General features: G+C 54.1%; 1 protein-coding gene across 13 annotated transcripts in view; it reads right to left on the reverse strand.

Moving 5' to 3' along the window:
* The window catches only part of Camta1 (calmodulin binding transcription activator 1), a 772,653-nt gene that overhangs the window by 500,101 nt on the left and 255,784 nt on the right, over positions 1-16,768 (reverse strand). For 12 of the 13 annotated variants that reach the window (XM_047559183.1, XM_047559185.1, XM_047559178.1 and 9 more), the window contains one exon: positions 8,485-8,552. In XM_047559183.1, coding sequence (XP_047415139.1) covers positions 8,485-8,552 — 68 coding nt within the window. Of the gene's footprint in view, positions 1-5,793; positions 6,061-8,484; positions 8,553-16,768 lie in introns of those variants that run through there. The other variant, XM_047559199.1, reaches the window with a different exon arrangement.

The raw sequence follows: 16,768 nt of genomic DNA on the forward strand, positions 1-16,768 counted from the left end.
GCAGGCCATGCAGCCACGGCCAGGGGCAACAAGCTTCCCTGCAAACGCCTGCACACCCCCTGCCCGACCCAAGCTCAGCCTGGGGTCTGAGCCCTGTGGCCACGCCCTTCCCTCCCACCTGCTCACTGGAGGGGCCGCCCCTCCCTGCACTTAGCTCTCATGGCAATCCTTAGAATTGCAATCATGGCGAAGTATCTCTCTTGATCACCACTCTGTCCCAATGCCCGGTGCAGCACCTGGCACAGACTCAAAGAATTCACAGAATAAGTAGAAAGGTGGACACTGCCCAACAACTGCCTGAGGGAAGATTAGGGACCAGGCGATTCAGGAATAAAAGAGCTCACTCGGCACCATGGGAGGAGCCGTGTCCCTTCCCCCCAACAGCGCTGCCAACCCCAAACTGGAGGGCCCAACCCCCAACACTGGGGTCTGGATTAATCACATGAGCCCCAACAGTGGAGGCAACAGGCCTGGACCCGTAGGTGTGGCCCCGTGTGGAGATGGCCCAGTCACATGGGCTGCAGACGCAGGGCCTTCTCCTCCAAGTTTGCCCTCTGTCATTTCTCCGCCTTTCTCCACAACTTTCCTGAAGCCTGGCATAGATGACCCCCGACCTCAGCCCAGGCACCAGCTGCCATCTTGCACACATATTCATTTCCACCAATCAAAAAGCCCCGTGTGCCTGCCAAGTGGCCAGAAGGGTTAAAAGGTCTGCGCCAGAATTCCTACAGATCATGGGTGGGGAACCAGGGGAAGTCACAGAGCAAGCCCAGGATGGTTTCGATGAGTTCTCACGTGGGCACAGCTGGGACTATCCGCTCCTGGACATGGCTGCCCCAGCCCTGGACTCAGGCAGCCCCATCTACCCCAGAGTCGCCTCAGACTAAACATCTTAATTAACCAGAAGTGCCCTACTGAGTGAGGTCAGAAAGAGCTAGGACAGAAGAAATCGTTTTTTAGGAGAAATTTTCCTCTACCCAAATAAGCACCAGCTTATTAAATCACAGAACGAATGGAAGGAAATTTTTCCCCAAAATACTTTCTTACAAGAGAACAGTGACCCATTCAGGAAGAGGAGTGTGTGTGTGTGAGAGAGAGAGAGAGAGAGATTTATGTGTCTATGTGTCTGTGCTTTGTGGTGTGCACATATTGTATGCTGTAGCTGTACTCACCTAAGTGGACATAGACGTGTGTGTTTAATGTGTGAGTGTGTGAGTGTGTATTGTGTCTGTATGTGCCTGAGCATGCATGAACATGTTAAATGCATGTGCATGTGTTCTACATACTAGTGTGTGTAAGTGAATGTGTGCAAATAAATACACACACCACACCAAGCTAAGACTCAGGTAGAAGGGGGTATGCAGTAGAATTTGAGAACCAGAAAAGATTCCTTCCTTTCTTTTTGGTTTATTTTGAAATTTTTAGGCAGCTCCATAATAAAGGACTGAGGAAATTCCAAGAATAGCAAAGCCAGCAATTCCTCCCAGCCAAGCTGAGGACGCGGGAGAGTCTCCAGCCCGGAATACCCAGATGATTTGGTAATTACTCATTACACAGAAACTTATGAATTGCAAAAGGTGGTTTGTTGCCAACGACCGCAAGGCCCGAGGGCCAGCTCCCTGTCCCTGCAGTGAGTCCCGGTTTCTTAGGTCTTCACTAATCCAGAGGAAACACCACAGATGTGTGTATTTATTTTTAATAAAATTAAGATAATATAAGAAGGTGGGGACAGGAGTCAGAAGCTTGCAGCCATCTGACCTGCACCCAGAGGAGCTGGAGACACCCACACCAAGGCCTCCCTTCCGCAGCCTCCAGCAGCTCCCGCACTTCACCCTGGCTCTGAGAAGAGAGGGCAGAAGGGCAAAGCCGGCCCTGGGCCTCCTGCCTGGGCCACCACACACACGACTGGCACTGCCACTTTAGCAACCAGCTAAGCAGCCTGAGGGCACCCGTTGCTCACGTCCTCTGAGCGCAGCCCTGTGTGGGCGACTACCGCCCCTGCTGGGCAGTCGATGGCCTCTAGCACTCTTCTGGACCCAGAGGGGCTTCCAGGAGGGTCTCCCTGGGCTCCTGGCTGTAGTCTGTAATTCCCGATGAAAAACTGGGACCCGGGACAGACCCACTTCCACACAGAGCTGAGAGACGCTGCCAGACACTTCATCAGGATCCGGGTCACAGCTAGTCCCCTGCCTCATCCCAGGAACACTTGTAAACGTCCTCGGGCAGCCAGGCCTCCCCTGGGTCCTTCTGGCTGTAACTGCTATTTGGGTAATGGCGTGGGATCAAGGGTTTGCTCCACGTGTCAGGCACGTGCTGAAATGCCCGTAACGTGACACCAAGTCCTGTTGATTTGAGAGCAGATCCCCAAGTCAGCAGAAGCAAAGGTCACTGCGTTAAAGATGGCTGGCTCCTGAAATGATCTGGGTGTGAGGCTGCCCTCAGGGACTCGGATCCCAACCACACCCATTCACAGGGACAGTCCCCCACCCACCCACTCTGCCAACCTGAGAAAGAGCTACAGAAGTAACTCTGAGAATTGTCTTAATTGTGGAAAATACATGTGACGTTAAATTCACAAGGTTGATCATTGTAAGTGGACAGCCCAGTGGCACTAAGCACGTTCACATGTTATGCCACCATCACCACCGTCCACTCCAGAACCTTCTCCTCTTCTCCAACAGAAGCTGTCCCACCAAACGCCACCTCCCCACCACCCCAGGCCCAATGCCACCACTCTATGTGTCTTCAACCCTGACCGCTCCAGATGCCTCGTGGTCTGACTCTCATTCCTTCGTAGCTCAGGGGATTTTTTAAATCATCCAAATGACATCTTCTTGCTAATTTTTGCACTTCTTTTCTGGCCACTCGAGAAGACTCACTGGGAATGGGGGCTTCCTTAGAAAAGCCCTGTCCCCATCCCAAGGAGTTGGGACCTCAAAGGTGGCCACCAGGAAACATCCCTGCACTGCTTACGTGGACTGGAAAAAGGCAACACCATCTGCACAGGGACCGGCCAGGGTCAGCGCAGGGGTGCAGGCCTGCACTCACAGACTGGCACCACAGGACCCCAGGGTCTGCAGGACAGGGACCCTCTGCGGACCATCCACCTCCAGGGCAAGCCTGTTGCACCACAATGACCACAGGCCTGCCCACCCACGCCAACAGAGTGACAACAGCATGACCGTGCCCTTGGAGAACTGGCCCCTCCCTGGGAGGCGACACCCATTCTTAGGAAAGCTAAGGCGTGGAGCACAGACCAGAAGCAGGCACGGGCTGTGGCCAAGAGGAAGAAGAGCACTTGCCTCCGCTGAGGAGCTCCCAGGAAGAGGTAGGCAGGGCACCAAGATGAGGTCTGTGGCTAAATGAAGGCAAAAGTGGGGTTGGGGGAGCTGTGTCCAGAGAGCAGTAAGCACCTCCAGCTGCGAGGAGGTGGGCAGGTTGAGGGGTCAGGGCGGGAGAGAATAACGACCAGAAGCGCAGCCTGGAGAGCCTGGGTCTCACCGCACAGGGAGGCTCAGGGCTCGGGAGCAGAATCGCAGTGAAGAAGTGCTTCGGGAGGTGCAGACCACATTCTAGGAGAGGCAGCCGAGCCACCTCAGCCACCCAGGTGTGGCGGGCAGGCAGTGGGAGCGCAGAGTTGGGCACTGGAAAACCAGGATGGAAACTCCAGTCGGGAAGGCTGCGCCCGGGGTCACTCATTAGATTCAGGGCACAAAAGGGAGCAAGGAAGCATGGGGAGCACCAGGCTCGTGCTTGGCTTCTTTAAAGAGGAGGCGGCTCTTGGGGAACCGGGGAAGTCAGAAGAAGCTGGCCAGGTTGGGAGTCAGGGAAGGAAGAGGAAGAGTCATGCAGAGTTTGAGCCACTAACGGACACCCAGGTGCCCAGGAGAGACTGGGGCCAGGACAGCCGGGAGGCGGCCGTGCAGAATCACAGAGCGCACAGGCCTCGGTGTCCACCCACCACTGGGGCATGGGCAGCTCCAGGCACTTGAAGAAACCAGGACACAGGGGCAAGAAAACCTGGGGACAGGGTAGAGCCCCAGTGCCCCTGCGTCTTCGTGACGTTGAAGGCTACTTCTCCTTTCCTTCCACCTCCTGCTGCTCTGGGCTTTACTGCTTATTGATGAAGCAGCATTTAGTGTTCATTATAGAGGATTCTATTACTAGACCTTAGTGCGTCCGTGTTAAGGTGCTATCTGTATCAATCCAATTAATTAATTAGATAATTAATAGCATTTTCCCGCCTCCTAGCTGGTACAGCGGGATTCCCGCGAAGGATATGCCTTCGCTTCCATCTTGAGGCTTGCGGGTCCTGGTCTTCCAGGGAAGGTTGCCAGGGTCCCAGGGGAGAAGTGCATGCCGGGATCGCTGGGCGTTGCAGTCGCCTGCCTGCGCTCTGCTGGCTCTGCTCCAGCCGGGGTGTGGAGGGCTTGCTCCTGTGGCAGTGTGTGTTCTGCATGGCCTCTGCCTGGGCCCCAAATCCAGTCCCAGAGAGGTGCGGGAAGCCACTGGCTGATGTCCCCAGCCACACTCGCCCACAAAGGGAGGCCCTGCCCGGTGCCTGGGTCTCTGGGCTGGTTCTGAATTCATGCAGAAGGGAGGTGGAGAGGCATAGTGGAGCCAGACCCTGGACTCCCGTCTGGTCCCCACTCCCACTCTGGGCATTGGAAGTGAGCACGAAGGGAAGGTTAGGGGCTCTGCAGGAAGACAATTCTGGGTTCAAATTCCAGTTCCAACACCCTCTGTGTGGCCTGGCCGGGGCAGGGGGCGATCACGCACCCTCCCAGCCCCTGGTAGTAAGAATAAGCTTGGCGTCTAGCCTAGAGCAAGTACCCAGGAACACAGTCCTGGTAAGCTAGCCAGTGCCGGGCCAGATAGGCCGGAAGAAAGCAGGTCTCTTCCTGCACAGATGCAGACGCACATTTTCCCACCTGCTGCAAACAACCCCAACCTAAGACCCCTCTCCTGTGGCAATCACACGTGGGGGGCGGATCATGAATAAATCAACCAACCACAGCAACTGTGAAATCCAAGGTGCCTCCTGTGGGCTGAACCTGAGCAATGGGCAAGGAAGAGGGACGGGGTCTCTGGGCAAGAGGGCGTGGGGTAAATTGAGGCCCGACGGAGGAGCCAGAGGGCCTTCCAGACAGAGGACACTCTTCAAACGGAGATCCCAAGTTCACCAGGCAGGGCAGGGCGTGTGGCATTCAATCTCCAAGTGGGATAACAGAGTGCTGAGCACACAGCAAGTGCCAAATAAAGACATTCTAAGGGTGATTTTCAAGCTGAAGTTCCCAGTTGCCGATAGCACAACACCGTCTCGCGAGGGCTCAGTGTTCGATCCTGTGGAAGCAGCGCGAGGCCCCGGCCCCAGCCCTGGGCCCCCCAGCCACCTGCCTCCTTATCGAGCAGGTGAGCCGGCTCCCAGCTGCTCTTAACGAGGGCAACAACCCCGGCCCCCAGGAAGCCTCAGAGATGAGCCACGAGCCTCGGGTCCTCTGCTGCTCCTAGACCAACATCTATATGGGAACTGATTACAACAATTAATTTAATAGGGATTCCTCCACACAAACAATGTATCATTTTATTAAGAAACTCTATAAATGTCAGTGGTGCAATTCATTTTTATTAATTTTCTAAAATGAAATTAGCAGTGGCGGCGGTGGTGGCAAACAGAAGTTGCGCTGCCTTCTCGTTCAGCAGAGTATTGGTGTCATTAATTCCTTAATACCAGGAGGCCAGTTTGTATGAACTCAGCAGTTAACTGCACCAATTAATTTCAATACTGGAGGTGGGGGTGGGGTGCCAAGCCCAACTCAACGACTAATTTAGGAAGGTCCTTGAACAAGAAGGCAACTTCTCCTTCTCCTGGGACATGAACCTTTCAAGTGTAAACACTGCGAGAATATTAGAACACTAATAGGAACGCCTAGCCCCGCCCTCTGCCTTTAGGAAAATGATTCATCCTTCCAGGGTCTGGGGAATTCTGGCAGATGCTTCCTGAAGTCTCAACCCCAGGCAGGTTGGGGACTGTCCTTCAGACAAGAGGCACCATGACACCTGCAAATGACATCGACCAGGATCACAAACATCCTCCATCCAGTCCTCGTGACGACTCAGTGAGGACAGCATCAGCAGTAACTCACTTTCTACATGAAGAAGAAACAGTGGTCCTTTGAAGGAGCTGAAATGATTTTCTTACTGTCACAAAGCTATTGAGTGACAGAGCCAGGGCTCAAACCCAAACCTGCCAATATGAGAACCCACATTCCCTCTCCTGCCCCACACGTCCTGTGCCTCAGGACAGTAAGTCTCTTGCTCCTTTTATAGTCCAAAAAGTCCACAAGTGAGATCCACTTCTCCATCAAACGCAGATCCTGGAAGCTGGGATGTGAGGTAAAACCCTCACCTTGGAATGTTCTGCTGCGCGTGGTCCAGCACCACGTGAGAGTGTCTGAAGCCGACACGCTCTGGAGAGCCTCATTCAAGCTCAAGAGAGGCTCTTTCCTCCCACTCAGATTGGAGGAGCATCTCAGGGAGGAGAGAAGAGTGTTTGGAGAGGCTGGAGGCTGCAGACAGGCACCAGTTGCCAACAGGAAGCAGCACAGAGGCAGAAACCAGACTCACCTCCGTCTCCCCAGAGAAAGTAGGCCAGGGCGTCAGGAACGGAGGTCCAGTCCTGGCCTGTCCTATCACCTGCTCGGAACAGCAGATTCTCAGGCCAGACCATTGCATCAGAAATGGGGTCAGCCCAGTGACATGTGTTCTGATGCCCACTGGCTTGTGGTGACTGCCCCCGAAGCTGCCCTCGGAAGAAAGGAGAGGACTACACCAGGTTTTCCACAGTCGGGGTCGTGGCTGAGTTCACCAAATGGCAGACTGTGTCACCATTGCTCTGCACTCCCCACTCCTGCCCCTCCCCAGAAGAATGGCCTTCCCAGCCCCATTCTTACTGGGCCCAGCCACAGACTTGCTTTGGCCAGTGAACTGGCAAGCCTGCATGGCACACGATGCCACATCCAGACAGGGGTTTTAACTTCACCTGCGTGTGTTGCCTTGGGCTTCTCAGCCCCTGCCCTCTTCCATGAGAAACCGTTGTCCCAGACAGAGGGGGCTTTCCCAGCCTAGGTCCTAGAACAAGATGTATGGAGCAGTCCTGATCCAAAACCACAGGCAACCACAGACCCTTATGCGGAAAATGAAAATTTGTTATTATGAAGTCACTATATTTGGGATTGTTTCTTACGTAGCATGACCACAGCAAAAGCTGACTGATGTAAGCCATTTGATTTTATAGCAGGGGGTATCTTGGCTCCAGAGGCTGAGATGCTGAGGACACCTGCAGAGGGACTCTTCCAGGTCTCAGGCTGAAAAGTCACACGAGTCAGAGTGCCCCAGGGGAGGGCACTCTCAGTCACTGATGGCCCTTTCCTCAATACCCCTAATCTCCAAATGGAACACTGTCCTCCTCTGAAGGATGCTAGCCAGTGAACAGCTGAGCCTGACGAAGTTGAAGTTCAGAGTACCTCCTGAACGAGTGCGCATTCTCAGGAGCAGACCCTTCCTCCCCGCTCTGCACATGGACAGGTCAAGCTTGCGACCGAGAGTGCAGAGGACCCATCTCACCCCTGCCCCTGATCCCAGTTAGCAATCCCGGAGGCTTTGTGCTTCTGTCCAAGCGAGACATCCTGAGCGTACCACGCCTTAAATTCACACCTGCAGGCCAATCACCCTGCAAGCCACGCTCCAGCTAACACCCTCAGCTAACAGACGGCTGGCCCTGTTGCCATTAATGGAAAAGTTGTGGCCATTGGAAGAGAGCGGCCATGAATTTCTGAAGCTCTAGAATGTAACACATCGAAAATAAAAACTTCAGAGCTGGCGAGGAAAGAGGCTGCCTTTAAGACGAGGGCTGAATCCCAGCCAAACCCAGGCGGCTGTGTCTCACCAATTGCCTCTGCTCCCGAGTGGCCAGCGAAGCTAAATGCTCGTGGCAGTTAGTAGGTTCAAGGACATTTACTGCATAATAAACCACAAACTCGGCCATTGCTTCTGATCTGGGGAGCTTCTCACCTGCAATCGGGAGCCACTCGACCCACAATTTGTAAAGCACATTGAAACGAAAGCGACAGTTAGGCCAGTTTCTCTTTTTCAAAGGACGTTTTGGAGAGTACTAGTGGCAGGCGGGCACTTTCCCAAATAAACGTCCCTGGAGCCCCTGCCTGAAAAGGCTCCTGAACCCAGGGGAGGGGCCCGGCCCTGGCCATCCACAGAGGCGCTCAACAACTGCGAGGCAGCTGGGCCATCTTGAGTCCGTCCAGTTACACTCGCTACCAGGGACATGGGCAGTTAATGACACTGGCCTCACCGGCTACCTGGTACCACGTGGCGTTTTCAACCTGTTGCCCTGAACAGACTGGCCAGATCAGGCAATCCAGGGAAGTCACTGTACGTAGCAGATAACTGCAAGACACAGGACCTTACCTTGTCTTAGGGGACGTGGTTAGCCATTCTTCGTGTTTCTCAAATGTTATTAAATAAGCTGCAATTTCCTGAAACAGAAGAATAAAAAGATAATAACAACAATTAGCTCACGCTGGACCCTGAGAAGTAAGAAAGCTTTTGTTGTTGCCAGCTGCGGTCTTCCTCTGCCAGGCTGGAACTCCATCTCCGCTAGGAAAACGTGCCACCTGCACTCTGCTTCGATTTGATTTCCCGAGTCCTTTCCACTCAACCTGCCATACAATAATAATCAAAGCACTGGGTTTCAAAAGAGGAGTCAATGGCAAGGACAAAAATATTTCTCTGTGGGAGGAAAACATGAGACACCTTTCAGGTTCTAAATGGCATTAACCTGAAGGAGGGAGAAGCACATGCCCACTACCGGTCTCCACTGAGGCCAGGGTGAGATTGGAAAGTTTGGTCTGTTTTTCTGAAGCTGGACGAATCTTTCAGCTTTGTCACAAGAGACACCGCGTTCTCTCAGCTTGATTCCCAACCCCCTGAGCCAAATCACAGAAAGATTAAAAGGAAAAGAAGAGATAAAGCCTTATTCCAGAGAGAGGGAGAGAGAGAGAAGTGAGTTAGCCTTTCCCACTACTGAGAACTTGATCTATTGAGCAGTGCTTCAGAGAAGAGCAATGTCAGCTGAGTTTAAGGGAAAGAGGGAGAAAATGTGGGCACCTGAAGGTCAATTAAATATTTATAAACACAACAGCATCACTGCAGATAGAATTACTGATTTATTAATAATTTCCATAAAAAGCCAATGGGTGACATCAGCATAAGTCATTGCTCCAGCTCTGAGGCATGATATGGCCCATTACTTCCAGCTCCAAACAGATCTGCTAACACGAAACTGGCAGGGATTGTAAGTTAAATTAAGGTTGGACTAGTACGCGTTTCCCTTGATCTTGGTGGTGATACAGCACGGAGCCGCTGCCCTTGACTAGCGGGGAAGGCAGAGCAGAGGCCTCCCTCCCCGCTCTCTCTGCAGCAAGGGTGACTTCGAACGAAGCAGCCCGGCTGCCTAGGGTCAGCAGCCTCTGGGACTTGGAGTAAAGGAGTGACGTCTGTGACCAGAGACACTACACCTGGCTTTGAGAGAAAAAGAGGGCACCACCACGAAAGACAGGTCACAGAGAGGCCAAGTAGAAAACATCACCGTGTCACGCAGTCCCAAGGCCACGAGGCCCCAGGGGAGACCAAGCCTCGTGGAACGGGAACAGCCGCTACCAAGAGGTGGTCGGTGATGGAAATCAGGAGCCACGCCTGTACCGAGGACCGGGAGGAAGTGACCTTTGGCAAAAACAGAGCCCCCTCTTGGTCCAGTGCCGTCCTTGATTCCCTCTACAGAACCCATAAAGTAAGTCATGCCAGTCAGCAAGTCACCCTCACGTCCCTGAGCCTTTCCACAGTTTATCTCCTCTCCTTAGGAAAATCTGTCCCTGGGGTCTCGCTGCAGGTAGGTGTCACTTCCTTTGGTTGGTCCTCCCTGTTTCCCAGGATCCGTCCTGGTGTGGAGGGTGTACCCCTGTGTTCTGATTGCCTGGTTATTTGGATAATATCCCATCGAACCACAGAAGGATAAGGACTAAGCGGTCGCTGATGCCTCCCCAGGACTTACAGTGTCCTGGGGCCAGAGGAAGCATCTAATAAACGTCTGTGGGCCAGATGGCTGGAGGAGTGGGCGGGTGGATGGAAGGAGGGGTGGGGGCTTGGGGCAGAGCAGGCAGTGTGGAGATAAGCGTGCGTTCAGAAGGGCGTGCGCTTACTACGAAGATAGCTGAAGTGAGGGCTTAAAAGCCCCCCAACACAGCGGTTTCTGGAGAACACTTGCCAGTTATTTAGCTGACTCGAAGTCGCTGCAGGAAAAGCACCGTGAGGTGAAGAGCCCGCTCAGGCGCCAGCAGCGCCACCCGCTAGCGTCTGGCCATCTTCGTCCTGCACACGCAGCTTGGCTCTGCGGCCCCCACCCGCTTCCTACAGAACTGGGGGAACATCCCCTCCCGGGCAGGTAATGAGGATCCACAATACCTGGCTGACAAAGCATGCCCCCAACAAGGGCTCCTTTATCTGAGCATCCCCAGGTCCACACCATGTGAGCTGCCTGTCCTGAGGCCCTGATGAGGTAGAGGTGCCAAAGTGGCCCCAGGTCGGAAGCGGCCCTGCTGCTGGTGTGCCGCCCTCTGTCCCCACCTCTGCCCCTCACACCACCTCTCACCCCCACTAGCAGACTGCGAATGTCAACATCAGAATAACCATTCAGAGTTGCTGGAGTCCATCCCCGAGCTACGCTGGCTTCCATTTGGTTTCACTAAATACCCAGAGTAGGGTGTGCTTAGTGTAAGTAGAGATCGCATCACTCTCTTCCCAAATCTCGGGAGACTTGGAGGAACAGGCCAAGCAACTGGAACCCCCTGATCCATAGCCTTGCCCAGGATCATGCCTCGGTGACCCCATGGATGGGGTGCAGAGTGCATCCACCACAGCCACTCCTAGGTTCATTCTATGTCAATGACCTGGGCCACCCAAAAGAGACCTTCATGAACATCCTTCAGTTGTCACTTGGCCCAACTAGCAAGCCTCCCCACTGCTACTGTCCTCCAAAGAGAAAACCCTGGGCCACTTCTACATTTTGAATTTATCTACCAATACTTACTGAGCACGTACTACATGTCAGCCTATGAACGAGACCGCAAGGAAGCCTGCAGCTAAAGACCTCACAGTCAGGAGGGGACAGAGACAAGGCAGCGCAGAGAGCAGCATCAGCACTGCCATGGGGTCAGCTGTGCAGTGAGCTCTATAGCCAGACTCAGGGTCCCTGCAGATCTGACGAGCCACTGTGCAGGCAGGCAGAGGCCCCAGGAAAACATGGACTTACAAACTACCTGGCTACTGCACTCCCTCCTCCCCCGGGACACACATAGCTGCTCCCAGTCCATGACACCCTCCACACGGGACCCCTGAAGAGCATCCGTCCCATTTAGGACCAGCTTGTCTGAGCAAGGAAACTAACGCCAGCACCCAGTCCCACCTCCGCCATGCTCATGTGGCCTGGACTCCACCACCAGTGGCGGTCACAGGCTGCTGGTGGTCAGCGGACCTGCACAAGTCTGGTCTCCTCTCCAACCCCAGACCTGCTGCCCAGCCTTCCCAACCGCTGCCCTTACCAGAAGGGCAGCCAGGCCAGACCTGCCTCCTCAAGCCTAGAAGCTGGGGGGAGAGGGACACGCAGGCGATTAGACAGCCAACGGTGTGGAGAAACTTAAGAGGCATGAAAATTCCCAGTAAGGAGGGTCAGTGGGGCTCGGTGGGGGTGATTTGCAGGGGACTGGGCACTCCATCCTCTCTGTCCTCCTTGTCATGCCAACAGGATGGCTCTGTGTCACCATTATTGGGCTAACACAGTGTCCTGCTCTCTCTCGGTCTTAATGAGGGATAATCTCATTCACTCTCCACAACAAACTATGGCGTAGGAACCATGCCCCACTTCACAAGTGAGGGAACAAAGGCCCAGAGCAATTAGGTGACTTGCCCAAGGCCACACAGCCAGTACCTGGAGAACCGGAAAGCAAACCCACGCAGGATGCTTCCAGAACCCGCATTCTGCCCATTTCCTGAATTCCTTCAAGAACAGCAGGATATACTGGATGGAGCACAAAGGAAACGTGCATGGAGCTTCCCTCGCCCTGACCGTCCCTGCCCGCCCACCTCTCTGCAGTGGAGCAGGGGTCCAGACTGAGCCCCCTTCCATGCACCCTCCCTCACCAGGATCAGCCTCACTTTCACCCAAGACCCTAGTCTGATTCGCGAGGTCACCTGCTTCGTCAGGTCCCTGTATCACTGAAATGGGCAGGATCGCTCATCTCCAAGAAGCCTTTGCGGGAGAGGCAGAGGAGATGGCGGCCGAGAGCGGAAGCAGCTGTGAATGGTGGCACTCCAGCCCGCCTCCCCAGAGCTCTGCACACCCACAGCCCCGGGGAGGGCACGTGACAGATTGGGGCCAGCTCCTCTCTCCAGAGGAAGAACTGAGGCAGAGAAAGGGGAGCTCTTGCCCGGGGTCAGCCTGTCTGTGGCTGGGCCAAGCCGGCTCCCAGCACCCCACGCCCAGCACCCAGCACGCACACCTCCTCTCCCACTCACTCGCCTCTCAGAACCGAGTGTGGCTCAGAAGATTCACAGGAAGCCCAAGCACGAGGAGAGGAGGCCCCAGGGAAGAGAAAACAGGTTCTCGAACAGAAACACAGGCACAAATGCTCAGAGCCACATGGATCGCAGTGCCCCAAAGGCGGAAGCAGCCCAGGTTCCACGGACACTGATTACACGAGATGCACGTGTCCAGTGGAAGGTCGTTCCAACAGAGTGCCACCACGCGGATGGACCCTGGAACGCCATGCTGAGAGAACGAGGCCAGCACTAGAGGCCACGCACCGCGTGACGCCAGCCATGCGAAGTGTCTAGAAGGACAACTGCACGGAGAGCAAACGACAGTTGGGGGTTCAGGAGCTGGGGGACGAGGGCATCCCTGTCAGAGTGACAAAGACGGGCTCTGGATGGCAGCGACAGTGGCAGGATACTGGATGTGCTGTGTGTCACGAGCGGTGAATTCTGTTGTGTGGATTTCATCACAATAAATAAAATAAGAGAGCATGGCATCCAGCCAGGTGCGCGCTGGCGGGGGCCGCCGGCCTGCCCTGCCCAGGCACACGGCCTGAGCCCAAGGGGCCACTCACCGTGCCGGCTCCTCCAGCTGCCCGGCTCCATGCACCCTTCTCTTCCCGGGCCCTAAATGCTGCACCGCGCGGAGGAGAATGACTCAACTGTCAAGACGAGGACAGTCACTGCAAGTGCCAAAGTATAGACCGTCGGGCCGGCAGCCGGAAGTGTTTAGTTTGTCCTTTGGACGTTCTGGCCGAAAAACTGCCTCCAAGGTACGCTGCCTGTGTACAGCCGTGGCCAGCGAGCCGCCTGCAGCAGAATCCGCCAGGGCTGGGGAAGGTCCCCGCAGACCAGGGAGGCAGGTGGACCCTCCCTGGAGGCCCTGACAGAGCCTCGGCAGCAAGGGCAGAGCCGCAGGACTGCGGGTGGCAGGGCAGGGGTCACTTCGCCACACCCGCACAGCTGGACCCTGCAGGTCCACTCAGCAACTCAGGCCCAGAGCCTGTGGAGGATTGCAAGCCTGTGGCCGTGGTGAGCCAGCAGGAGGCCGGCGAGGCTGGAGGATTGCCCACTGGGCCACCCCTCTGGGACTGGGACGAGACCTGGCTCTCTGCCCTTCCCACCCGACCTGTCAGGCCCTGCTCACGGCACAGCTCTTGGGGTCTTCTGCCTCGCCCTCCGCAGTGGCCTCGGCCACGGGAACCTTCTCAGCAATGACTGCACACTCTGGAACTTCTAGCACCCAGGGCCTCCTGTCCCCAGGCCCGTGGTGTGTGGTCATCCTCCCTTTGAGGCTGTGCAGTGTCCAGGAGGGGCAGTCTCAGTCCTATGTCAACACAGAGCCCTGACCAGCTCTCGTATCCAAAGATGGCGTGGACCCCCTGGGAAGGGGAACGAGAGAATGCAAATCCTCTTGCCAAGGATGTAACTGCCCAGCCGCGTCTGAGCCGCCCTTGCTGTGAGCAAGGGACCCGGGATGGACGGATGAGGGCACAGTTGCCATGAAGGCACGAGGCCCGCGTGAGGGGAACTGCAGACTCCTCCCAGCTCCCTGTCCCTGGCACGGCGGCAGCGCTGTCCAGAAGAAATGCCACGGGAGTCATGAATGCCAGCCAAGGTGCGGTTTTGTCATTTCTAGATGATACAATTTTTAAAGGTGGGAAGAAAAGCAGGAGAAATTAATTTTAATAATGTTTTATATTTCAACCAGATAGATACAAACTAGTGTGATTTCCTAATTTTAGAAAGAAGTCAGGAACTACTTAATATTCTTTTTCTTGCTGCTTCCTACACCCAGTGTGAGTTTCCACTCAGCCCCTCGAGCAGGCTCAGCCATACTTCCCAGGCTCGGTGGCTTTACACAGCTGTCTTTCAGGACAGCCAGCACTACGTTCAGCAGGGGCCTGTGAACACAGCACGCCTTCTGCAGCAAGCCTGTGCGCCTGGGCCAGACTCAGAGGCTCCCAGGGGAGGGAAGATGCCACACAGGTAGACCTCTCCAGAGGACAGGGCTCACTATCCCCTTGGGCCACCTCAGAAGCACGGGATCGGTATCCCACCTCTGGGGCGTGGGAGGCTCCCATCTGTTTAGAAAAGGATACGGGGGTCCCAAGGGCTGAATCCATTGGACTTCTCAGCCCAAGCTCTGTGCAGCTTCTCTTCCTCCCAGGAGGACCTGCCCACCGCACACAGGGCCTGCGAAGAACAGGCCAGTGCTGGAGATCAGCTTCCCCCACAACAATCTCAGGAGCAGCAGCCCTCAGACAAAGGACGGGAGTCCCTGGGCTCTCTACGACAGTCTGTCTCCAATCTGTCTTCAAGACACGGGTTAACGTCAGGGAGAACAAGGGTCAACTGAGGGGCCTTTGGTGCTTTTGTAGCAAATTAAATAACATGTCTGTATATATGTATGTGGATATGTGCATGCATGTCCATCACGCATGAGTGAATGTAAGTGTGCATCTGTGTGTTTTGTTCTTTATTCTCCTGAGTCCTTGTAATAAAAATACCTCTATGGCCTGCAAAATCTCAGATATCTTTTCCAGAGAAAAGGGTGGGTTTTCAACCAGATAATTTTTAGAAGTTTGGTTCTCATGAGAGTTCTGCACAGGGTTTTATCTGTAAGGGACCAACGCTGAGGGAGAAAAAGCCACGGCTCTCCTAGCAGCTGGCCCCAGCATCTGCTAGAGCCACAAAATGCAATTATATTACTCCCAAACGAGAAGTAAAAATATCTTGTTTCCAATACTCTTGGTTTTAAGGCTCATACTTAATGTCCTCTGGGTATTTCCATGGTGCCAGTTCTCTGTGTTATGCACTTTATTAGGGATGTGTGAATGTCATATTAATGACTTCTAACCAACGTGTTTACAGTGGAAGCAAATTTTCCCAGAATCCACCACTCACTGCACTTTACACAAAATAATTGGTCTTAATTTAAATAAATCAATAACCATTCCATGCCCCCTCCCCCGGTGTCTCTCCCTGCTCTCTTGGGGGCTCCCCAAGTGTGCCTCTAGTGGGTCTCCTCCCTGTGATAAATAGTCCAATCAGGGTCCAGCCCTACAGTGCCCTATCTGGACACTCCTGTGCCTGTCCTCAGGTGGACTTCCCAGGTACCCAGATGGCCAAGTCCACACCCTGCACAGTATGTTCTGGGTCCCCACCCACAGGTCAAAACCAACATCCTAAATCAGGGTTTCAAAGTGACAGCCAACTCTTGTTAGAAGCAACTAGCATATGGAATAATGGCTTATAGATATTTTTATTTGCACAGGGTATAACAGAGCTCTACTTTGACCACTTATGAGAATGGACATTATCATAAATCCAAGGGTGTCCATAGGACTTCCCGCAAGATGGTAAACAGCATTTCTGAATATATCAGCCTCAACTTCTGAAATCACGATGACTAGCCCAGTTGGCCATCTGTCATGTCGACATGAAAAAGCATGCTTCTGACCATTTAAGTGCCAGCAGCAAAGAAACAATGAGCCACCAAAGGACATTCAACCACAGACGCAGTGAAGAAGCGATTCCCTCATTTATTCACTCACTGGTTCAATCACTTGATGAATTATTGAGCACCTACTATATGTCAGACATTACACAAAGCCCTAACAATACAAAGACATATGAGTAATGGCTGTTGAAACTGCAGCTGGGAAGACAGACAAGGCTGGATCCAGTGCTAGTGTCAAATGCAAAGCAGATGCTGAGGCTGAATTAGCTCTGAGACAGGGAGGAGGCTACTCCAAGGAGCCACCACTTAGCCTCAGCAATGAGTATGGTGGCCAGTCAGACAAGTGGTATAAGCACTGGGCCAAGGAAGCAGTGTGTGCAAAAGCAGGAAAAGCAAGTGTGTTCAGGGCAACGTCAGTTAGAGAAGCAGCTGGAGCCTGCAGGCCTGAGGACAATGGCAGAACCACGCCAGGAGGCGGCGGAGGCTCCAGAATGCAGAGGAATTAACGTGCCTGGCAAGTGCAGCTTCATCCCGAGAGCCAGGCAGGTCAGGGAAGGCTTTTAGCAAAAGGGAGACACAGAAAGCTGGGCCCAGCTTTGGAAACAGCTCTTCGGTGGCAGTACCACAGAGAGAGACTGCCGATAG

The sequence above is a fragment of the Sciurus carolinensis genome, chromosome 1, assembly GCF_902686445.1.
Source record: "Sciurus carolinensis chromosome 1, mSciCar1.2, whole genome shotgun sequence".
Taxonomy (NCBI): domain Eukaryota; kingdom Metazoa; phylum Chordata; class Mammalia; order Rodentia; family Sciuridae; genus Sciurus; species Sciurus carolinensis.